General features: G+C 39.7%; 1 protein-coding gene across 1 annotated transcript in view; it reads right to left on the reverse strand.

Moving 5' to 3' along the window:
• Nucleotides 1–809: 809 nt before the first annotated feature.
• Nucleotides 810–19,918, reverse strand: part of GMPR (guanosine monophosphate reductase) — a 79,010-nt gene continuing 59,901 nt past the window's right edge. The window contains exons 8-9 of the mRNA XM_075826609.1: nt 15,231–15,390; nt 810–7,211 (exon numbers count right to left, since the gene is read on the reverse strand). Of these exons, the coding sequence (XP_075682724.1) occupies nt 7,031–7,211; nt 15,231–15,390 (341 nt within the window). The 3' untranslated portion in view covers nt 810–7,030. The remainder of the gene's footprint in view (nt 7,212–15,230; nt 15,391–19,918) is intronic.

Consider the following 19,918-nt stretch of genomic DNA (forward strand, 5'->3'; position numbering starts at 1 on the left):
GCAATCTTTTTTATTTCGAAAAACGATCATTTTTGACGGAGTTATGACCTATTTTAGCTTTATGCTAATGAGTTTCTTAATGAACAACTGGATGTGTTTTACTTTTTGACCAAGTGGGCGTTGTGGAGAGAAGTCTATGACGCTGACCAATCAGCGTCATACACTTCTCCCCATTCATTTACACAGCACATAGCGATATAGCTATATTGCTATGGGCAGCCACATAAACACACTATAACGTTACTCAAGTTTCCTGACAGTGAATATACATTACCTCCAGCCAGGACGTGATGTCTATACAGAATCCTGACACATCTGTAGCGTCTGTGTGATATTTACAGCAAGGCAATCGTAATCTCGTTTTAAATGACAGGTTACATTGTAATCTCGCGAGATTACGCTTGCCTTGCTGTAAATATCACACAAACGCTACAGAAGTGTCAGGATTCCGAATAGACATCACGTCCCGGCTGGAGGTAATGTATATTCACTGTCAGGACACTTGAGTAACGTTAGTGTGTGTGTCTGTGGCTGCACATAGTGATATAGCTATATCGCTATGTGCTGTGTAAATGAATGGGGAGAAGTGTATGACGCTGATTGGTCACTGATTGGTCAGCGTCATACACTCCTCTGTACAACGCCCACTTGGTTAAAAAGTAAAACACGCCCAATTGTCAATTAAAGTCATTAGCATAAAGCTAAAATAGGTCATAACTCAGTCAAAAATGATTGTTTTTCTAAATAAAAAACACCACTGTAATCTACATTACAGCGCCGATCACATTATGTACAAGATAGGGCACTTATAATGTGGTGAGAGAGCCTCTTTAAATAATCACACATGAAGATTTTAGAACATGAAGATCACAAGCCGCTGTGTTAACAAGATATCAGCATAGCATAAGTGCAAGGCGACATGGGTTCAGTCAGGGGAGTGGGGGGTTTGGGGCACATTTTATCATCTCTGCTATAAACACCAAATAACCTTGTCTAGTTTCTAAGTATCCCCTCTGAGCAGTCTATGGAGTAAAGGGAAGGAGTCACCCTCAATGGAAACCCATTTTCTTGAAACCTTTGGAAAATCTGTAGTAAATCTACATATAATAGTTTGCAGGTTTATAAATAGATTTGCTATGGATTTCACTTCTCACAAAAGAGTTCATGCTAATCCCCGGAAGACCCTTCACAAATATGTCATGTGTGAATGTGGCCTAACTGCTCCAATAAATCTGAATCATATAGGATGCATTGGAAAGTTCTTACATGAAGAATAGAAAGATAAAGAGCTTAGTTTATAACAACATCAAGTCCTGGTTACCAGGAACGGTACAAAATGGAATTCTATAAATTTTATTTATATTGCCCCTGTTTAATATTTCTTAACAACCATACATAGCGCTCCATAATGAAGGAGAAGACGTAATAATGCAGGGTGATGGTGCACAGCTTTCATTTATTGCAATGGCAGCTACACTATAAACTGTACTCTGGTAATATTGCACGCAGCTCTGAAGGCACAATGGTCAGCATCTAGTTAAGTACAAGGCGTTCACTCCATTAGACCTATGTTTACTAGAATGTGGAAATGAGGTTTCTGATTCAGCTATGCTATTTCTGGAGCACTCTAGCCTACATGCCTACAGCACTCCCACACATGCAGTCAGGCTTCATTTCCCACTACCACAGGCAGTTTCAGACAGTCAAGAGAAATGCTGAACATTTTAATTAAATATACATAATACAGGATTATTCCAAGGTCTAAAATAAGAGACAGAGCAGCCGCATTGTAATTAAAATGGCACTGCAAAGATAAAGTCATGTTAAGGCTGCAATAGACGGAAAACATCTGTTTAAGCAGCCTGCAAAATACTGTACTAATCGACAATGAGTTAGGAGCCACTCAAGCAGCACGAGGTCTTGCTGAATTGCCTGGAACATGAACTACTTAAAGCACTTTTTAATAGATGAGGTGTTTTATTCTGCCTCAAATCACAGTCATGAAACAAGAACTATTAAACTATCCAATAAAAGAGTCTATGGGCAATGGAGAGCTGTGGGAACAACATATACAGCATTTACTTATTTAGATTAATATTACAAGGCTTGTCATCGGGGCTACAACAAGACATCTAGCATGATCCATAGAGTAGTGTATATGCCAGGTGAGCAATGCTTTAACAAGGTACTATTAAAATGATGCCCATATAGTAATAACTCCTAGCTATACCTCTGGGCATCTGAAAAATCTGTAAATAACACATTACATCAGTTAACCTTCTCATTGATCCAAGGCAGTAGACCAATTTAGCCAATCCATTTAGTACCCTAGTTAAAGTAATTGGCTCCATAATATTGAAAAACATACAAATACACATCTTGCTTCGTATATTCTGTGTTAATATGCCGCTTCGGTACTGTACTTGCATTCTTATGACAGTCCAGTACCAATGCCTTACTAAATTTAAAGCACACCTCCACTGAAATATCAAAAAAATAAAATTGGATTGGAAATAAGTTCAGTATCCCATTACTTTCTAAATCAAGCTAGCAGAGGTTCAGGAATCAGACATCTGGGCGGCTTTTTGCAGAGTATTTTGACTGAAGAACCAATTTAGCTTCCCCTTTGACTTTTGTGATGCAAGTATAAAGAAAAGTTGGCACTACAGAATTTCTATCACTGACCATGGAGTGAAATATGGATTACTATTTTTTTTTGTACTAAACCGAGTCACTATTTTGTTTTCACAAGAGTACAACAATAAGTAAGAAGGAGATATTGAAAACCCAGATCGGTTGCCCCATCCTTTTCACCACCCAGCAGATTATAGGTTGTGCCTTTTAATGACTGGTTATATTGGCCACCAGCATATTACTATTTTATTTCATGCATCAACTGCTCTGGTCACATTCAGAAACTCATACATATATGTCAATCATATTAGCAGCTTCACGTTTTTATATGTTGGATGTAGGACATATAACATTCCTTTACAATCCATACATCATGGTACCTTCATTTTAGAACCAGAAATATGCTTTGAGGAACAATGCAAACAATCCTACATCTATAGCTGAGCTCTAAATAAATATATATCTTTTAGGGTGGAAAAATAAAAATAAAGAACAAAAATAGCGTGGTTGCATAAATATGCACACCCTTAAACTAATATTTTGTTGAATTACCCTTTGACTTTATGACAGCATTCAGTCTTTTTGGGTAGAAGTCTATCAGCATGGCAGATCTTGACTTGGCAATTGTTGCCCATTCTTCCTTGCAAATGTGCTACAAATCTGTCAGATTGCGAGGGCATCTTCTGTGTACAGCCCTCTTCAGGTCCCCCCACAGATTTTCAATGGGATTCAGGTCTGGGCTCTGGCTGGGCCATTCCAAAACTTTGACTTTCTTCTGGTTAAGCCATTCTTTTGTTAATTTAGAGGTATGCTTTGGGTCGTTGTCGTGCTAAAAGGTGAAACTCCTCTCCATCTTCAGCTTTTTAGCAGAGGCCTGCAGGTTTTGTGCCAATATTGACTGATATTTGAAACGTTTCATTATTCCCTCCACCTTGACTTAAGCCCCAGTTCCAGATGCAGAAAAACAGCCCCAAAGCATAATGCTGCCTCCACCATGCTTCACTGTGGGTATGGTGTTCTTTTAGTGAATGGCTTTGCAAAAAACATACCTTTTGGAATTATGGGCAAGAAAAGTTTAAACTTGGTCTCATCAGACCAGAACATGTTTTCCCACATGCTTTTGGCAGACTTGATGTAGGTCTTTGCAAAACATAGCCAGGCTTGGATGTTCTTCTTTGTAAGAAAGGGCTTCCATCTTGCCACCCTAACCCACAGCCCAGACATATGAAGAATACGGGAGAATGTTGTCAAATGCAGTACATAACCAGTACCTGCCAGAAAGTCCTGCAGTTCCTTTAATGTTGCTGTAGGCCTCTAGGTAGCCTCTTTTCATCAAGTTTTGAGGTACGTCCAGTTCTTGGTAATGTCACTCTTATGCCAAATGTACATAAACAACTTCTTGGTGACCGTCTTCACTGTGTTCCATGGTATATCTAATGCCTTGGAAATTTTTTGGTACCCTTCTCCTGACTGATGCCTTTCAACAATCCGATCCATTTGATGTGTTGTAAGCACTTTACGGACCATGGCTTTTGCTGTCACATGCAACATAGAAAATGTCAGGAAAATCCTAATAGAACAGCTTAACTTTATATGGGGTTACTCAGAATCACTTTAAATAATGGCAGCTGTGTACTGACTATTTAACATGAGTTTAAATGTGATTGGCTAATTCTGAACACACCCACATCCCCAATTGTAAGAGGGTGTTCACACTTATGTAACCACATTATTGTAGTTATGCTATTTTTATTTTTCCCCTCTAAATGATTTCAGTATGTTTTTCAATGGAATTGTACAGATTATGGGTCATATTAAATGTGGAAAGAGTTCTGAAATAATTCATCTCGTACTGATTTTGTAATAAGACAAAAACCTGCCATTTTAACAGGGGTGTGTAGACTTGTTATATCCACTGTATAATGTGTTTGGTAAGTCTTTACATTGCAGAAAGAATATGCACTGGAGATTTTCCATCATCTTTATTTAGGTTCATTTCAGCATGGGGTCTTAATTTATGGCTAAAGTAAGATGACAGTTTAAAGTTCTTCCAAAGTGCAACTAGTTAACAAAACATGCTTAATAAAGGCACAGCCCAAAAAAATATTCTTACATAGCAACCTCCCTCAACCTGTCATGAACTGCTTAATACAGGGATGTTGCAGTTATCTTTCTAGTCATCCATAAATCATTATGGCTGTGTTATATCACTTTAAATGGTACATAATTGCAGGTTTGGCATATGTTTTAGTGATCCAAGGCTTACATGGTGGAATGAGAATATGTGTGGGTCCTGTGCTGTGCCATCTTGTCACATGAGAAATGCTAATTTTAGGCAGCAAGTTTCAAAACAAATATAATACTGAAACAAATGCATTTTACATCGGTCTTAAAACCATTACTCTGTACACTCTTTACAACAATATGTAGAATGGGCTCAGTATAAGAGTGAATGTGGACAGGACTGATGCTTAAAAACAATATTACAAAGCATGAACATATTTTGGCAAATTTATCTAAAAAAGAAACATATTCCATTCCAGTCACATAATATCCTTAGCCACAACCTGCTGGACTGTGCAAAGCATTGATCTCTGGCAAGAATGATAATCTTTTCATCACATTACATCATTTTTATTAGCAATATATCATGCATATGAGTAGTTGTAGGGGTTTTTTTTGTTAGTTTTAAATATAAGCTCTCAATTGTATAGCAAAATTTTCCTGTTATACCTGGTTACGGGAAAGGTAAACGGAGCAATTTTGCTTGGCAGCCTACATACTCGATTAGCACCACTCCCAATATTCTTAGAAGGGGTTGTCTCCAAGATTACTGTTTTCCTTGCAGACACGACAGTGTGTCTGGAGGAACGTCTGTTCTTATAGGAACTAATGGTACACAAACACGTGGAATTTGTAAATGAGCTCCCACATCTGCAAATGCAGAGAGATGTGGGAAATCCACTTGTCGAGATGCATAATGGCTGATGGCCATCTCTAAACCACAACCAATAATATAAAAATCTGCAAAATTACAAATTTGGAGGTCTGAAGATTGCTAGGCACTATTGGACTGGCCCACTAGAGAACCAGATGATCATCTGGTTTGATCAGGTTCTAATAAAATAATGGTCCCCAAAGGTCCAGCAGAAGCCTATCCTATTGGAAGACTATCATTTGCTGCTAGTGTCAATTCTTCACAAATCACTTACTAGAATTAACATGCAAATGTTATGTAAAGATCGATGGTAGGGCCCCAGAAAAGTTTCCTCTGGTGGGCATATTTGTCCGATACCGACTATTAGCTCAAAAGGTTTAATTTACTATTTTGTGTATTTTACCAGGCTTTATACCAGAGTATAAAGAAAATATTTGTGATACCTTTTAAAGAGGAAAATCACTATAGAATTAACCTTTGGCAGGTCAAAAATAAATGACTGGGATGGTAATACAAGAATTGTGTCAGACATTTCTATAGAGTGCTACAGCCTCAGGCCAAAGAAAACAGATTCCCTCGATCCCACTGCGACCTGTCAGAACAGAATTATAAAGGGATTTTGTTTACGGAAACACCAGAGCAATGCATGCTTGGCTGTTTCCATAACTCCCATGGAACATAACGTAGAGAGATGGACGCATGCGCGGCCACCTTTACACTTAGTCCCCGGCTGGAATCGGCAGCAAGCAGCCGCCTCAACAGGTGCAACAAGGGTCGGTTAACCTACGTACAATGTAGGTGTGGGTCCCAGAGCTGGAACCCGCATCGCTCAGACATTTAAACGGATGAGTTGGGAATAAGCCCTTCACTTATACGTCAGGAGCTATTCCCTGTTAAAGTCAAATGGAGACCATAAATGCAGTGTCAAAGGGGCCTAATGCATAGACACACCTGGTCGGCCAGAGTGGGAACCGCTCTGTTAAGTCGGCTCTCCGTTCTGACACATAGAGTGGGTTGTGAGGGAGGATGTACATATGCCCTATAAAGGCACATTGAAAGGAGTATGCCCTTAGACAACCACTTTACATACAATCATAATAGTGAGGCAAACTGTGAGATAAGAATAAGATACTAGAACGTGAATAAATAAATACATATTTGTCTGTTATCAATAAAATATATTAAAATATGTTACATACAAACTGCTGTCTGCACTGGCTATAAACTGGTTGTGGCTACATTTAGTAGGATCCTGAAGGTTTGACAAGATTAATACCAGAAATGAAGGGAACATATGGCGACGTAATGTATCTGCTGCATAGAAAGCTTCTCATTATGTTTACTGCATTATTGTTTTACTTTGTGAAATGTTTATCTTTTACCAAGGAATAGTTTTGTGGAATTAAAAACTGGACAGCTCTGTGATGAGATTTGTATGGAAACTGCATATACTGTACATTAAGAAAACATCTGGTTTAATTGCTGAGTGACACGAATAAAAGTTGTCCTTCTGCTTAGCTCTTTCAGTTTGGCAGCTCCAACATATGTGCAAGTGGATCTCAATCCTCCCAAGATGTCCCGAACAGTGTTCTCCACATCTCCTCTGTATGGAACTTCCACTGTCCTGCCTTCAGATGCCCTGAAAACCCAAAAATATAAGAAACATGATCCACTATGCTGCATAGTTTCACAATACAGTTTCACCAGTAAATCTTGGTTTTGGCAGAAGAAAAAGAGTTAACTGTGAATGTGATATATAAGGAATGCCTGCCACATTATAGTGAGCTGTCAGAGACACTGTCACATAGTTGTCAGTACTAGTTATGGTGATTGATAGTAATGCATTTTTTTTTAACAAGCACAGTCCATTATAAAACTTAATTATATTTTTCTGTCAGCGACTGCAAGTAACTCCCTGGAGCTGTAAAGGGGAGGGGGCATGTATGGGGCATAACGGGGAAATAAAACCACATTGCTGGTAAAGAAAGATCTACACAATATATGAGGGCAGGAAAAGGAAACAACAAGACAGACAGCAGGTACATAGATAGAGGAATAAGGCAGGGAGTGAAACTTTATAAAACTTCTAAAAAGTTGCTAGCCCAGCAAAAATGTTTGCCTGAAGATTTAAGCTACTTTTTTTTTTTATCAACAATTCTGCACGAACATATTCATAAAAACTGCTTACAAAAAGTGTACTACATATAAAAAAATCTGCTTTGTGAACATGGCCTATTTGGTCGAGGTCTCAGTTCTCCTGTATTGCGTTAGCAGACAGCTTATTTAAAAAAAAAAAATGAAAAGCTTTTACCAAGTTTACATGGATTATACATGACTACTGCCAGGGTATTTTCTTTCTTGTCTACTATCTACTATACAAAAATTCTACTTATGTAGCCATCAGAGGTTACAATGGGCATTAAACACAATAGGGGTAGCAAAAATCCAATCAGATGCTTAAAGAGAACCTTTCACCTCCCCATAAGCGTGCAGCTGATTGAAGCATGTAATAGGCAGGGCAGCACAAACCCTGGGGCACTTTAAATTTTTTCCCTACCCTCCTCCGTTATTTAGATATCGGTATCGTTATATTTGGTGGCCAATATTTAAATAACCCCTCGAACTGTCAATGGAGCGTGTAATGGCAAGGGGGCGTATGGCTGTGACACTGTCCAATCAGCTATGGACAGGCCACAGCAAGAGCTAGAGAGTGGAGAGCGTGTGCGCGCGCACACTGTCTCTCTTCAGCTCTCGGCAGACAAGGACAAGATTGTGATCTCTCGCGATATCACAGTCTGGTTGGCTTGTCACTAGTAAATATACTAGTAAATATACTAGTAAATATAGGAAAAATAGAAGTTGAATCCAGCGCTTCAGCGTAAAACGTCCAATCCTTATTTTTTATCAATTAAAAAATTGTACAGCGACAGCAGGGGGTGACCTACACGTTTCTGACGGTTCTTCCGTCCTTACTCAGGCCAAGAGTAAGGACGGAGGAACTGTCAGAAACACGTAGGCTCTCTACACCCACCCTTTGATGTCACTGTACAATTTTTTAATTGATAAAAAATAATGATTGGACGTTTTACTCTGAAGAGCTGGATTCAACTTCTTTTTTTCCTATAAATACACATCAGCCAGGACATAAATCCGAGCGCTACACAGGAGACCTGTGGCAGTAGTGGTGAGCTGGAAAAACGTTTTCTTATTTTTTATACTAGTAAATATACTCACCTCTCCTTACTCCTTAGCAACTAATGAAACTAACACACTTGCTCCTCTCTTTGGTTTAGGCCTCATGCACACGACCATATTGGTTTTGTGGTCCGCAAAACCACGGGTCCGTTGCGGTGCGTCGGACTGCAAAAAACCCTTGTTGTGCATCCGTGCGTCATCCGGACTCACAACAATTTACCAGTATTGGTGAATCCGCAAATTCGGACCGTAAAATGTCTTGTCGTGAGTTTTTGCGGTCTGGGATTGCGGCCCGCGCACAAATCCGTGTAAATCACTGTAGTGTGCATGGGGCCATTAGAAAAGAATGTGTCCGCAATGTATCCGCAAAAAGGTGGATAAATTGCGGCCGCAAAACTACGGTTGTGTGCATGAGGCCTAAATGATTGGAAAAATAACCTACAAAGTAAAATGTAAAAGTAATCATTCCTGTTTTATCATCTTGTCAGGAGGGTCTCTGCACAAGACTTTCCCAGAGGCTGCATAAGGGAATAAATTAGTTGGTGAAGAACACAGCATCAGACTGCAATAAATGGCAAATCCTGTGAAGTATCATCTACGACAGGCTGGAGAGTATAAATATGTCTTGACACTATCCTCACACTTCACTGCTACCGAAATGTAAAAAAGGAAAAAGTCACCCTGGGGATTTTATACTCCACAGTTTGTCACATCCCCAGACCTCTGGTTCATAATTTATATATATATATATATATATATATATATATATATATATACAGGAGGAATTCAAATATACAGTCAGTTGTATGTTTTTGCCAAAAAGTGAAAATAAAATAAAATTAACTCATTGTTTTAGAGCGTTTACCAGCCTTCATACTGTACATTTCCCAAAAGTACATATTACTGATTTCTAAAGTATGCAGTGACTAAGTATGGCTGGGAACCAGCTCCTTTTTTTATATTATAAGCAGATCTCCAGGATCCCCCCTATTGAGACTCATTTGCCTTAGGCCTTGTTCACATCTGCATTGGTCTTTCCATTGTTCTGCGGCATAAGAGGAGCAGATCAACAGAAATGCCGATTCCGTTGTACGACGGACACCACCGATGCCCGACAGAACCCATTGACTTTAATGCTTTCCGTTCTGGTGACCATGGTTTTACTAGAAAACTAGTGCAGTATACTGCGCTATTGTTTCCGCCATTTTCGACCAGATCTGTGAAGGACCACCTAACAAAGCCACCAACGCAGATGTGAACCGTGTCTTTGTATATGGCATTGGTCTCCAACCTGTGGCTCTTTCGATGTTGCAAATCTACAACTTCCAGTGTGCCAGATGTTGTAGTTTTGCATTAACTGGAGTGCTACAGATTGGAAACTACTGGTATATGTTTATGTTTATTGTTCAGAATCCTTGTACACTTGTGATAATAGAAACCATCTCTCTATGTGTACTAACTTCCTTGTGAGAGTGTGTTGGGCTTGTGCTCATACTCAGATGTCCAACACAACAGCAATGACTGCAATGTAAAGAATGGGGGAAGAAAAGAAGAGTTTATCAGACAGGAAATGGGTTTTAGACACTTTATACTCTCATTACATAATGCAGCTAAAATCGAGTCCCAGTTCTTAGCATTCCTAAGATCGTAGAGCTAAAAGCAACATTAAAAAAACAAAACTAAATTGCGGTTTAGAACTACTACCTATAATTTTTAGAACGGTGTATTCAATTTAATATTAATTTAATTTATTCGAGGAAAATGCATAGAATGATGTGTCTGGGATCCACAAAAATAATGTGATAGACCACCCATGTAACATAGTCCTAAGGGCATAATAACAACTATATTGATTTGAGCTCATAGCTACAGGGGCAATGCTGTTACTTTATATGCAGCGTAGCCATGAACTCAGAATTCCCACATGGAAGTCTCTCACAGTTTAGGGAATTATGTGCAAGAAAACTTTATATTAACATCATGGTTTTACATTTTTCATAGTCCTTTCTACATACTCAAGCAGGTCAAAAACCTCAGGGACTCACGGATGTAACTTCCAGGGAAGCAGGCATAGCAGCTAAGGAGACTTATTTCAACTCAGATATAAGGTGCAGTGGGTGATCACTGTGGATGATGGACGGGGAGAGTGGAAAGGACTGTGGAAAGTTGAAGAAAGTTTGCTGGGAAATCCAGGATAGAAGAAAAGGACACTGGGCAAAGGAAAATAATCTTAAAGGGGTTTGCCCATCAGGGACATTTATGGCATATCCACAGAATATACCATAAATGTCAGACAGATGCAGGTCCCACCTCTGGGATCCGCACCTATTTCTAGAACGGGGCCCTCTAAACCTGTTCTACCTTTCCCAGTTCCCTCTGCCTCCCCCGGCCACTTCCTGATTACATGGTCTGAAATTATAAAAACAGCATAGCTCGCATGCTACGCTGCTTCCATAACTGACCTTCACTTCTATGGGAGTTATGGAAACAGCGTAGCTCAGCAAGCTACGCTGTTTTTATAATTCCTGACCATGTAATCAGGAAGTGGCCCGGGAGGCAGCGTGAACTGAGAAAGGTAGAAAGGGGGTCAGGGGCCCTGTTCTAGAGATAGGTGGGTATCCCAGAGGTGGGACCCACATCTATCTGACATTTATGGCATATCCTGTAGATATGTCATAAATGTTCCAGATGGACAAACTCCTTTAAGCTTTATATGTCCTGCCCTTACTTGCTGCTAACGGTGGTCATGGTGGAAAAAGGCCCATTTTAGTTTTTGCTATCGGGCACCATGGTTATTTTTTCATCCATAAGAGGAATCTCAGTAGAAAAGACAGATTATTTTTATTTCATAGAATATTGAATCAGAAAATGTTAATTAATAGGCACCTAATAAACTACAATTGGCAATATTCATGCCTGACATTGTGATATACTTAAAGAGGCTCTGTCACCACATTATAAATGCCCTATCTTCTACATAATGGGATTGGCGCTGTAATATACATTACAGCATTGTTTTTTTTATTTAGAAAAACAATAAATTTTGACCAAGTTATGACCTATTTTAGATTTATGCTAATGACTTTCTTAATGCCCAACTGGGCGTTTTTTAGCTTTTGACCAAATGGGCATTGTAAAGAGAAGTGTATGACGCTGACCAATCACGGGAGATCACGCTTGCTGTCATTAAGTCCCACACAAACGTTACCGAAGTGTCGGGATTGTGAATAGACGTCGCGTCCTGGCTGGAAGCGATGTCTATTCACTGTCCAGACACTTCAGTAACGTTAATGTGTGAGTAAGTGACAGTACAGCGTGATCTCGCAAGATCATGCTGTGTGTGAGTACAAATGGACATGAATGGAGAGAAGTGTATGATTAGTCAGCGTCATACACTTTTCTTTACAACACCCACTTGGTCAAAAGCTAAAAAATGCCCAGTTGGGCATTAAGAAAGTAATTAGCATAAATCTAAAATAGGTAATAATTTGGTCAAATTTGATCGTTTTTCTAAATAAAAAACTGTTGTAATCTACATTACAGCGCCGATCACATTATATTGAAGATAGGGCATTTATAATGCGGTGACAGAGCCTCTTTAAATACAAATATACCCAATCGTAAGATTTTCTATCCAGAGAAACAGCAAATGTGTTTAACAGTCTGACATATGTTATCTGGCATGGAGTCCCATGTTAATTACTCATGCTATAATTATTCTAGATTTAGAAGTGCAAAGATATAACCTTCCTGTAAAGCAGAATAAAAATATGTATCTGGTGAGTTGTCATTTATTTGAATTGACAATTGGTGCCATCTCAGATCACTTTAATTTAAATAATAGAAGGGGTTCATTAACTATTAGGCTGGGTTCACACGACCTATTTTCAGACATAAACGAGGCGTATTATGCCTCGTTTTACGTCTGAAAATACGGCTACAATATGTCGGCAAACATCTGCCCATTCATTTGAATGGGTTTGCCGACGTACTGTGCAGACGACCTGTCATTTACGCGTCGTCGTTTGACAGCTGTCAAAAGACAACGCGTAAAATGACTGCCTCGGCAAAGAAGTGCAGAACACTTCTTTGCAACGAAATTTGAGCCGTTCTTCATTGAAGTCAATGAAGAGCAGCTCAAGATTTACGAGCGTCAAAGACGCCTCGCATAATGCGAGGAGGAGCTTTTACGTCTGAAACGACGCAGCTGTTTTCTCCTGAAAACAGTCTGCCTTTTCAGACGTAAAAGGTAGCTAGCGTGTGCACATACCCTTAGGGTGTATGAGGATGTTTGCAGACACAGTAGTGCCCTCAGTATATTATTCCAGTGCTCAGATTACAATAGCTTGTTAAAATGTTTATTGCCCGTGATGTATGTCTCCCAACCAGCGGCATAGCTATTGGGTTTGCAGCAGTCCCAATTGCGATCGAGCCTTGAAGACAGGTGGGCCATGACCCCTCCGCACCACATCTATCCACAATTACTGTAGTAATGCGGGCCTATGTAATAAACTACAAGGGGCCCCTGTTACTATAGTAACAGTATTTGTACCCTCCTCGCTCCTAAGTCTCCGGGAGCAGCGCTGAGTCCTGACAGCTTTCAGAGTCACAATGTTATGATGCTTACAACGTCATGATGCTGAATGGCGTCAGGACCCACGCTGCGCCCGGAGCCGAGGAGGACCCAGCTCAGGTTAAGGCCTTATTCAGACAACCGTGTTTTATGTTCGTGTACTGTCCGTTGAACATAATAATGTTTTTTTCACGCAGCGTGTCCATTGCGTGAATCTCACTGCATGTACTATTTTGGTCCGTTTTTGCGGACCATGTCGTCCCTTGAAGTCTATGGGTGCGTGAAAAATTTGGACCGCCCACGGATGACATCTGTGGGCTGTCCGTGTTTCACCCATCAGTTGCTAAAGAAATGCTGTTAAAAAAAAACAGTAAGTGCTTGCATAGGAGAAACACGGACATGAAAAACTGATGCCATATGGAAAGAACATTGATACCACACGGAACTAAAATGCAAGAAATACGGTGCGTTTTTTGTGGACGCAAAATGGACACGCTCATCTGAATAAGGCCTTAGTATAAGAAGACTGTCTGCTGTGCCCTGTATCTAAGCCTATCATGTGTAATACTGTCATGTTTCTGATCATGTGTGATACTATGCAGACACTAGGGGGCATTATAATGTGGGGTCATTATACTGTGTGTGGAGGGCTCTATAGGGGCATTATACTGTGTATGAGCATTAGACTGTGTGGGGAACTGTCGGGGCATTATACTGTTTAGGGAGGCACTATGGGGGCATTATATTGTGTGGGGGCATTATAGTGTGTGGGCTGAACTGGATGTATATGGGTGGGGTTAGAGGCGTGGTTAAACATAATAAAAAGTTCTCCCTATTTTCAATAATTGAAAGTTGAGAGGTATGCCTTTATGTACCAAAACTTTTAGGATTGTGGTAAATATTGGACTTTGCCATTTGTCATCATCCATGGACAAATTATGCATAGATAGAACTCTTTGTACACTGACCTCATCCTAAATGTGTGACTTGAAAGGAAACAGTACTGTACCAAGAGTCTCTACTAAGGGACCAAATTAGTCTGCAACCGTTATTACATAGTATGAGCACATGCAGCGCTTATTTTAATAGATTCGATTTATGGGGAAAAAACAAATAGAGAAACAATTTAATAGGATTGTTTGGGATAAACAAAAAAATGACACTCTGCTGAATGAGTGTGAGCGGCAGTACCAGACGCAGCCCATGAACAAAAGTAGAGAAAATCAGGCCCTTTTTTTCTAAACGCATACGACTTTATTAAAGGATCGTCCACAGTGGTCTGTTTCCTGGCTAGGCAGCAAGCCATATATTTCTGCTGCCACTGCCAGGGAAATGTGGTATTACATGCCACCTGGCTAGTTTCGCCAGCGTGTAAGCCACTCTTTGCCAGAACAGATTTTGATTCTGACTGGTCCCGCGTAAGGGACCCTACTGTATGACATCCATATACCCAAAAAGGTCAAATAGAAAGGGATTGTGTCTATGACACAACCCCTTTAACTTAATAGAAACTTTCTTCTTGGAGGATATATATAAAAGCACCTTTTTTCCATTTTGCTTTGTACAGCATATGCTATAGAGTCTGAAGCAAATTTTGGACTTAAATTCCCAATAATCTCATTACCTTAATCCATCGCTGCCATCCACTGTCAATTTCTTAATTCATTCTAGATAAACATAACTAACTGTGTTTTCAAGCAATCTACAAACATATTTTTAAGGCTGAAGACATGAATCTTGTACATAGCAAAAATAAAGAAGTCAAGGATCTTCTATCTATGAAACTACTGGTTAAGATCTTGAAGACTAAAGGACCAACTATAAGATCACTATATGTCCCCATAAGTAAGAATTAAAATAAAATATGGTTATCTTTATTATGTGTAATACCTGTATTCTGCCACTCCACCAGCATGCTTCTTCATTGCTGTATCTGAACTCATACCATAGAAAAGCATCACCTTCTTTCCATTTTTCTCTGTGATTTCTCCTGAACACTGATCATGGCCAGCAACCATTCCTCCTAACATCACAAAATCTGCTCCTGCTCCTGGACAAATCAACAAAGGAAAGATGTTAAATGTCAAGCAACACATAATTCTACTTCTACAGGAATATGTAATTTAATAATGTAACAGAAGTGTATAAATGGATGGTATTGTAAGATGTGGAGCAGCCTCTCATGCAAGAAGATGCTCCTGTTGTTTTAAGTGTATTGATTTTTGTAGCTCTAACTGTTCTTTATTTATAGGTACAAATCCAGTAGAAGAAACATTGTTTTATTACGTGTATATTTCCATTGATAAACTGCCACCTAGTGGCCAGGCTGCATTATTTTGTGTCGTGTTGTTATGTGCATAGGACCTGTGGTCGCTTACTATTAACTTAATAATGTTCAGACAACAGTGGATGATGCTGTTTATTGCAGACGCCGGGAGAAACGACCCAGACGACCAAAACAACCCAGTATGTTTTACTGCTCCATAACCGAGTGAGGACGTACATAATGGTAATGCTGCGTGAATCGTGCAGGGGAGTCACTTAAATGATAAAAGTCCACTGTTCCCGCCCAACGGAGTAGGTGCGTGGGCTACTGCCCTGAAAGCAGCTGTATTGCTGTTGGTGTTGGCTTGCCCCAGGAGAAAGAGGCCATCCATAGGTCTAAGAAAGGAGCTTCCCTGCCTACTATGCAGGTCATGCCACTGGGAGCAAGGTGCGGCTGGAGGTTAAGATGGTGCCAGGACCGTCTCAGTATACACTTTGTCCTGGGCACCTTTCCCTTCTGAAGATTTGGTGGGTGGAGTTGCTTGAGGCCTTCCTGCAAGTAGAGACTGTGAGAAAGTGGGATGAAAGTTGCTAAGGGCCTCCCCGTGATTGTGTTGCTGAGAAAAATGGGTGGAAGTTACCATGGGCCTCCCTGGGATTGTAATTTGCTAAAAGGGCCAGAGACATAAACATAGAGAATACTAAGCACCAGAGAAAGGGCCTGAATTTAAAGTGGACATACCCTGCATCATGGAGGAGTCAAAGGTCCGTCCAAAAAAGCCAAGTGAAGTTGGTGAGCCACTATTTTGCAGTGTAATGTTGTTAAAGAGACTGTACCTCTATCCTGAGATATGTTTATAACCCATGTGGCCAATTGTACAGACCACTGGTCAGTAAAGGACTTTTTATTTGCGTCACCTGGGCCTACGGTTTGATCATTGCGACTAACCCTGCGGTCTTTGCCAGTACTTGGGCTAATATGATCACCGGCACAATTTACCTGATACTCTAGGCCCATGGTCTCCAACCTGTGGCTCTCCAACTGTTGCGAATCTACAGGTTGGAGTCCACGGTTTTAGGCCATGGGGGTGTAGTATACCAGTGCAACTCTTCCCCCAAAGACCCTACTTATTGGTATCAAATCTAATTTGTCATCCAACATCCTGTCTATACCAGAAGAACTTTCCCCAGCCACAAGGATTGTAACATGTCTGGGACACAACCCACTTATTGTTGATTTGCTCATGTTGAATTTTTTGTCATGTGACATTAACATCAACTAGCTATATATTTATCATGTACTGGTATTCTTTGTAATGTGTATTGTTTATTAAACTATTGGAATAGAAGTAGTTAGGTTCAGACAACTTACGGTGCTAGATAATAAGTATATTTGTATTGGGATACGTTTAAAGTTACATTAGTTGGAAAACGACTTATTCAACAGTTGAACATTAGGGATCATAGATATCATCAATATATTTAGCCCCACTTTACAGTCAGGAAGTAGCAAATACATAAAAATGTAAAGCCTCCTCTGGCAAATACATCGGGTGCTTTGAAATCTCCATGTAGTTAACTAGAGTCCTATCTTATCATCCTGAAATTTGGAAGGCACAATATGGTTTAAATAATGTCAGAGTAGCATTATGCTCAGTGTGGAAAATTCTACAGTGATAAAAACATATTGTAGAAAAGATACAAAGAAGTACTCAATAAGAAAAATAATTTTCAGAATCTTTCAGGACACCATGCATAGATGTCTCTTTCTAACTATGATTTGTTGTTAGAATGTGCAGATCAGGTACAAACAATAAACATTTTGTTTTTTTTTACATTTTTTAAAAGCCCATGATTGTGCTTTCTGTCTCATATGTGCCACAGGGATGCAGCCTTTTGCAAGCCCTCTTCAAAAGAAGAAGGGCGCCCAACCTTTTCCCCAACTTTCCAAGCCGGAAGGGCATAAAGTAACAATTTGCAGGTCTCCGCTCACTATCCCAGATTAATTAGAAGCAATTTCCTTGTTGTGTAAATATGTACTGGAAGTGAGCGTTAAAATTAATTTTGAAATTGTAGTAATATATAATGCATCTTTCAAATCTACCGTTCTAACTTAGAACCTTGGTTGTACTTACAGTATCTACACTATATATATATATATATATATATATATATATATATATATATATATATATATACAGTGAAGGAAATAAGTATTTGATCCCTTGCTGATTTTGTAAGTTTGCCCACTGTCAAAGACATGAACAGTCTAGAATTTTTAGGCTAGGTTAATTTTACCAGTGAGAGATAGATTATATAAAAAAAAATTACAAAAAATCACATTGTCAAAATTATATATATTTATTTACATAGTGCACAGAGAAATAAGTATTTGATCCCTTTGGCAAACAAGACTTAATACTTGGTGGCAAAACCCTTGTTGGCAAGCACAGCAGTCAGACATTTTCAGTAGTTGATGATGAGGTTTGCACACATGTTAGATGGAATTTTGGCCCACTCCTCTTTGCAGATCATCTGTAAATCATTAAGATTTCGAGGCTGTCGCTTGGCAACTCGGATCTTCAGCTCCCTCCATAAGTTTTTGATGGGATTAAGGTCTGGAGACTGGCTAGGCCACTCCATGACCTTAATGTGCTTCTTTTTGAGCCACTCCTTTGTTGCCTTGGCTGTATGTTTCGGGAAATTGTCGTGCTGGAAGACCCAGCCACGAGCCATTTTTAATGTCCTGGTGGAGGGAAGGAGGTTGTCACTCAGGATTTGACGGTACATAGCTCCATCCATTCTCCCATTGATGCGGTGAAGTAGTCCTGTGCCCTTAGCAGAGAAACACCCCCAAAACATAATGTTTCCACCTCCATGCTTGACAGTGGGGACGGTGTTCTTTGGGTCATAGGCAGCATTTCTCTTCCTACAAAAACGGCGAGTTGAGTTAATGTCAAAGAGCTCAATTTAAGTCTCATCTGACCACAGCACCTTCTCCCAATCACTCTCAGAATCATCCAGATGTTCATTTGCAAACTTCAGACGGGCCTGTACATGTGCCTTCTTGAGCAGGGGGACCTTGCGGGCACTGCAGGATTTTAATCCATTACCGCGTAATGTGTTACCAATGGTTTTCTTGGTGACTGTGGTCCCAGTTGCCTTGAGATCATTAACAAGTTCCCCCCGTGTAGTTTTCGGCTGAGCTCTCACCTTTCTCTGGATCAAGGATACCCCACGAGGTGAGATTTTGCATGGAGCCCCAGATCGATGTCGATTGACAGTTATTTTGTATGTCTTCCATTTTCTTACTATTGCACCAACAGTTGTCTCCTTCTCACCCAGCGCCTTACTTATGGTTTTGTAGCCCATTCCAGCCTTGTGCAGGTCTATGATCTTGTCCCTGACATCCTTAGAAAGCTCTTTGGTCTTGCTCATGTTGCAGAGGTTAGAGTCAGACTGATTAATTGAGTCTGTGGACAGGAGTCTTTTATACAGGTGACCATGTAAGACAGCTGTCTTTAATGCAGGCACCAAGTTGATTTGGAGCGTGTAACTGGTCTGGAGGGGGCTGAACTCTTAATGGTTGGTAGGGGATCAAATACTTATTTCTCTGTGCACAATGCAAATAAATATATATAATTTTGACAATGTGATTTTCTTTTTTTTTTTTTATATAATCTATCTCTCACTGTTGAAATTAACCTAGCCCAAAAATTCTAGATTGTTCATGACTTTGACAGTGGGCAAACTTACAAAATCAGCAAGGGATCAAATACTTATTTCCTCCACTGTATATATATATAATTTGTCATTTTCTTGGTTTACTGTATATAACTACTACTCATTCATATACACTACCGGTCAAAATTTTAGGGTCACTTAGAAATTTCCTTATTTTTGCAAGAAAAACACCGTTTTTTTCAATGAAGATAACATTAAATTAATCAGAAATACACTCTATACATTGTTAATGTGCTAAATGACTATACTAGCTGCAAACGTCTGGTTTTTAATGCAATATCTACATAGGTGTATAGAGGCCCATTTCCAGCAACCATCACTCCAGTGTTCTAATGGTACATTGTGTTTGCTAACTGTGTTAGAAGGCTAATGGATGATTAGAAAACACTTGAAAACCGTTGTGCAATTATGTTAGCACCGCTGTAAACTGTTTTGCTGTTTAGAGAAGCTATAAAACTGACCTTCCTTTGAGCTAGTTGAGAATCTGGAGCATTACATTTGTTGGTTCGATTAAACTCTCAAATAGGCTAGAAAAAGAGAGCTTTCATGTGAAATTTCTAAGTGACACT

This window comes from Rhinoderma darwinii, chromosome 5, assembly GCF_050947455.1.
Source record: "Rhinoderma darwinii isolate aRhiDar2 chromosome 5, aRhiDar2.hap1, whole genome shotgun sequence".
Lineage (NCBI taxonomy): Eukaryota > Metazoa > Chordata > Amphibia > Anura > Rhinodermatidae > Rhinoderma > Rhinoderma darwinii.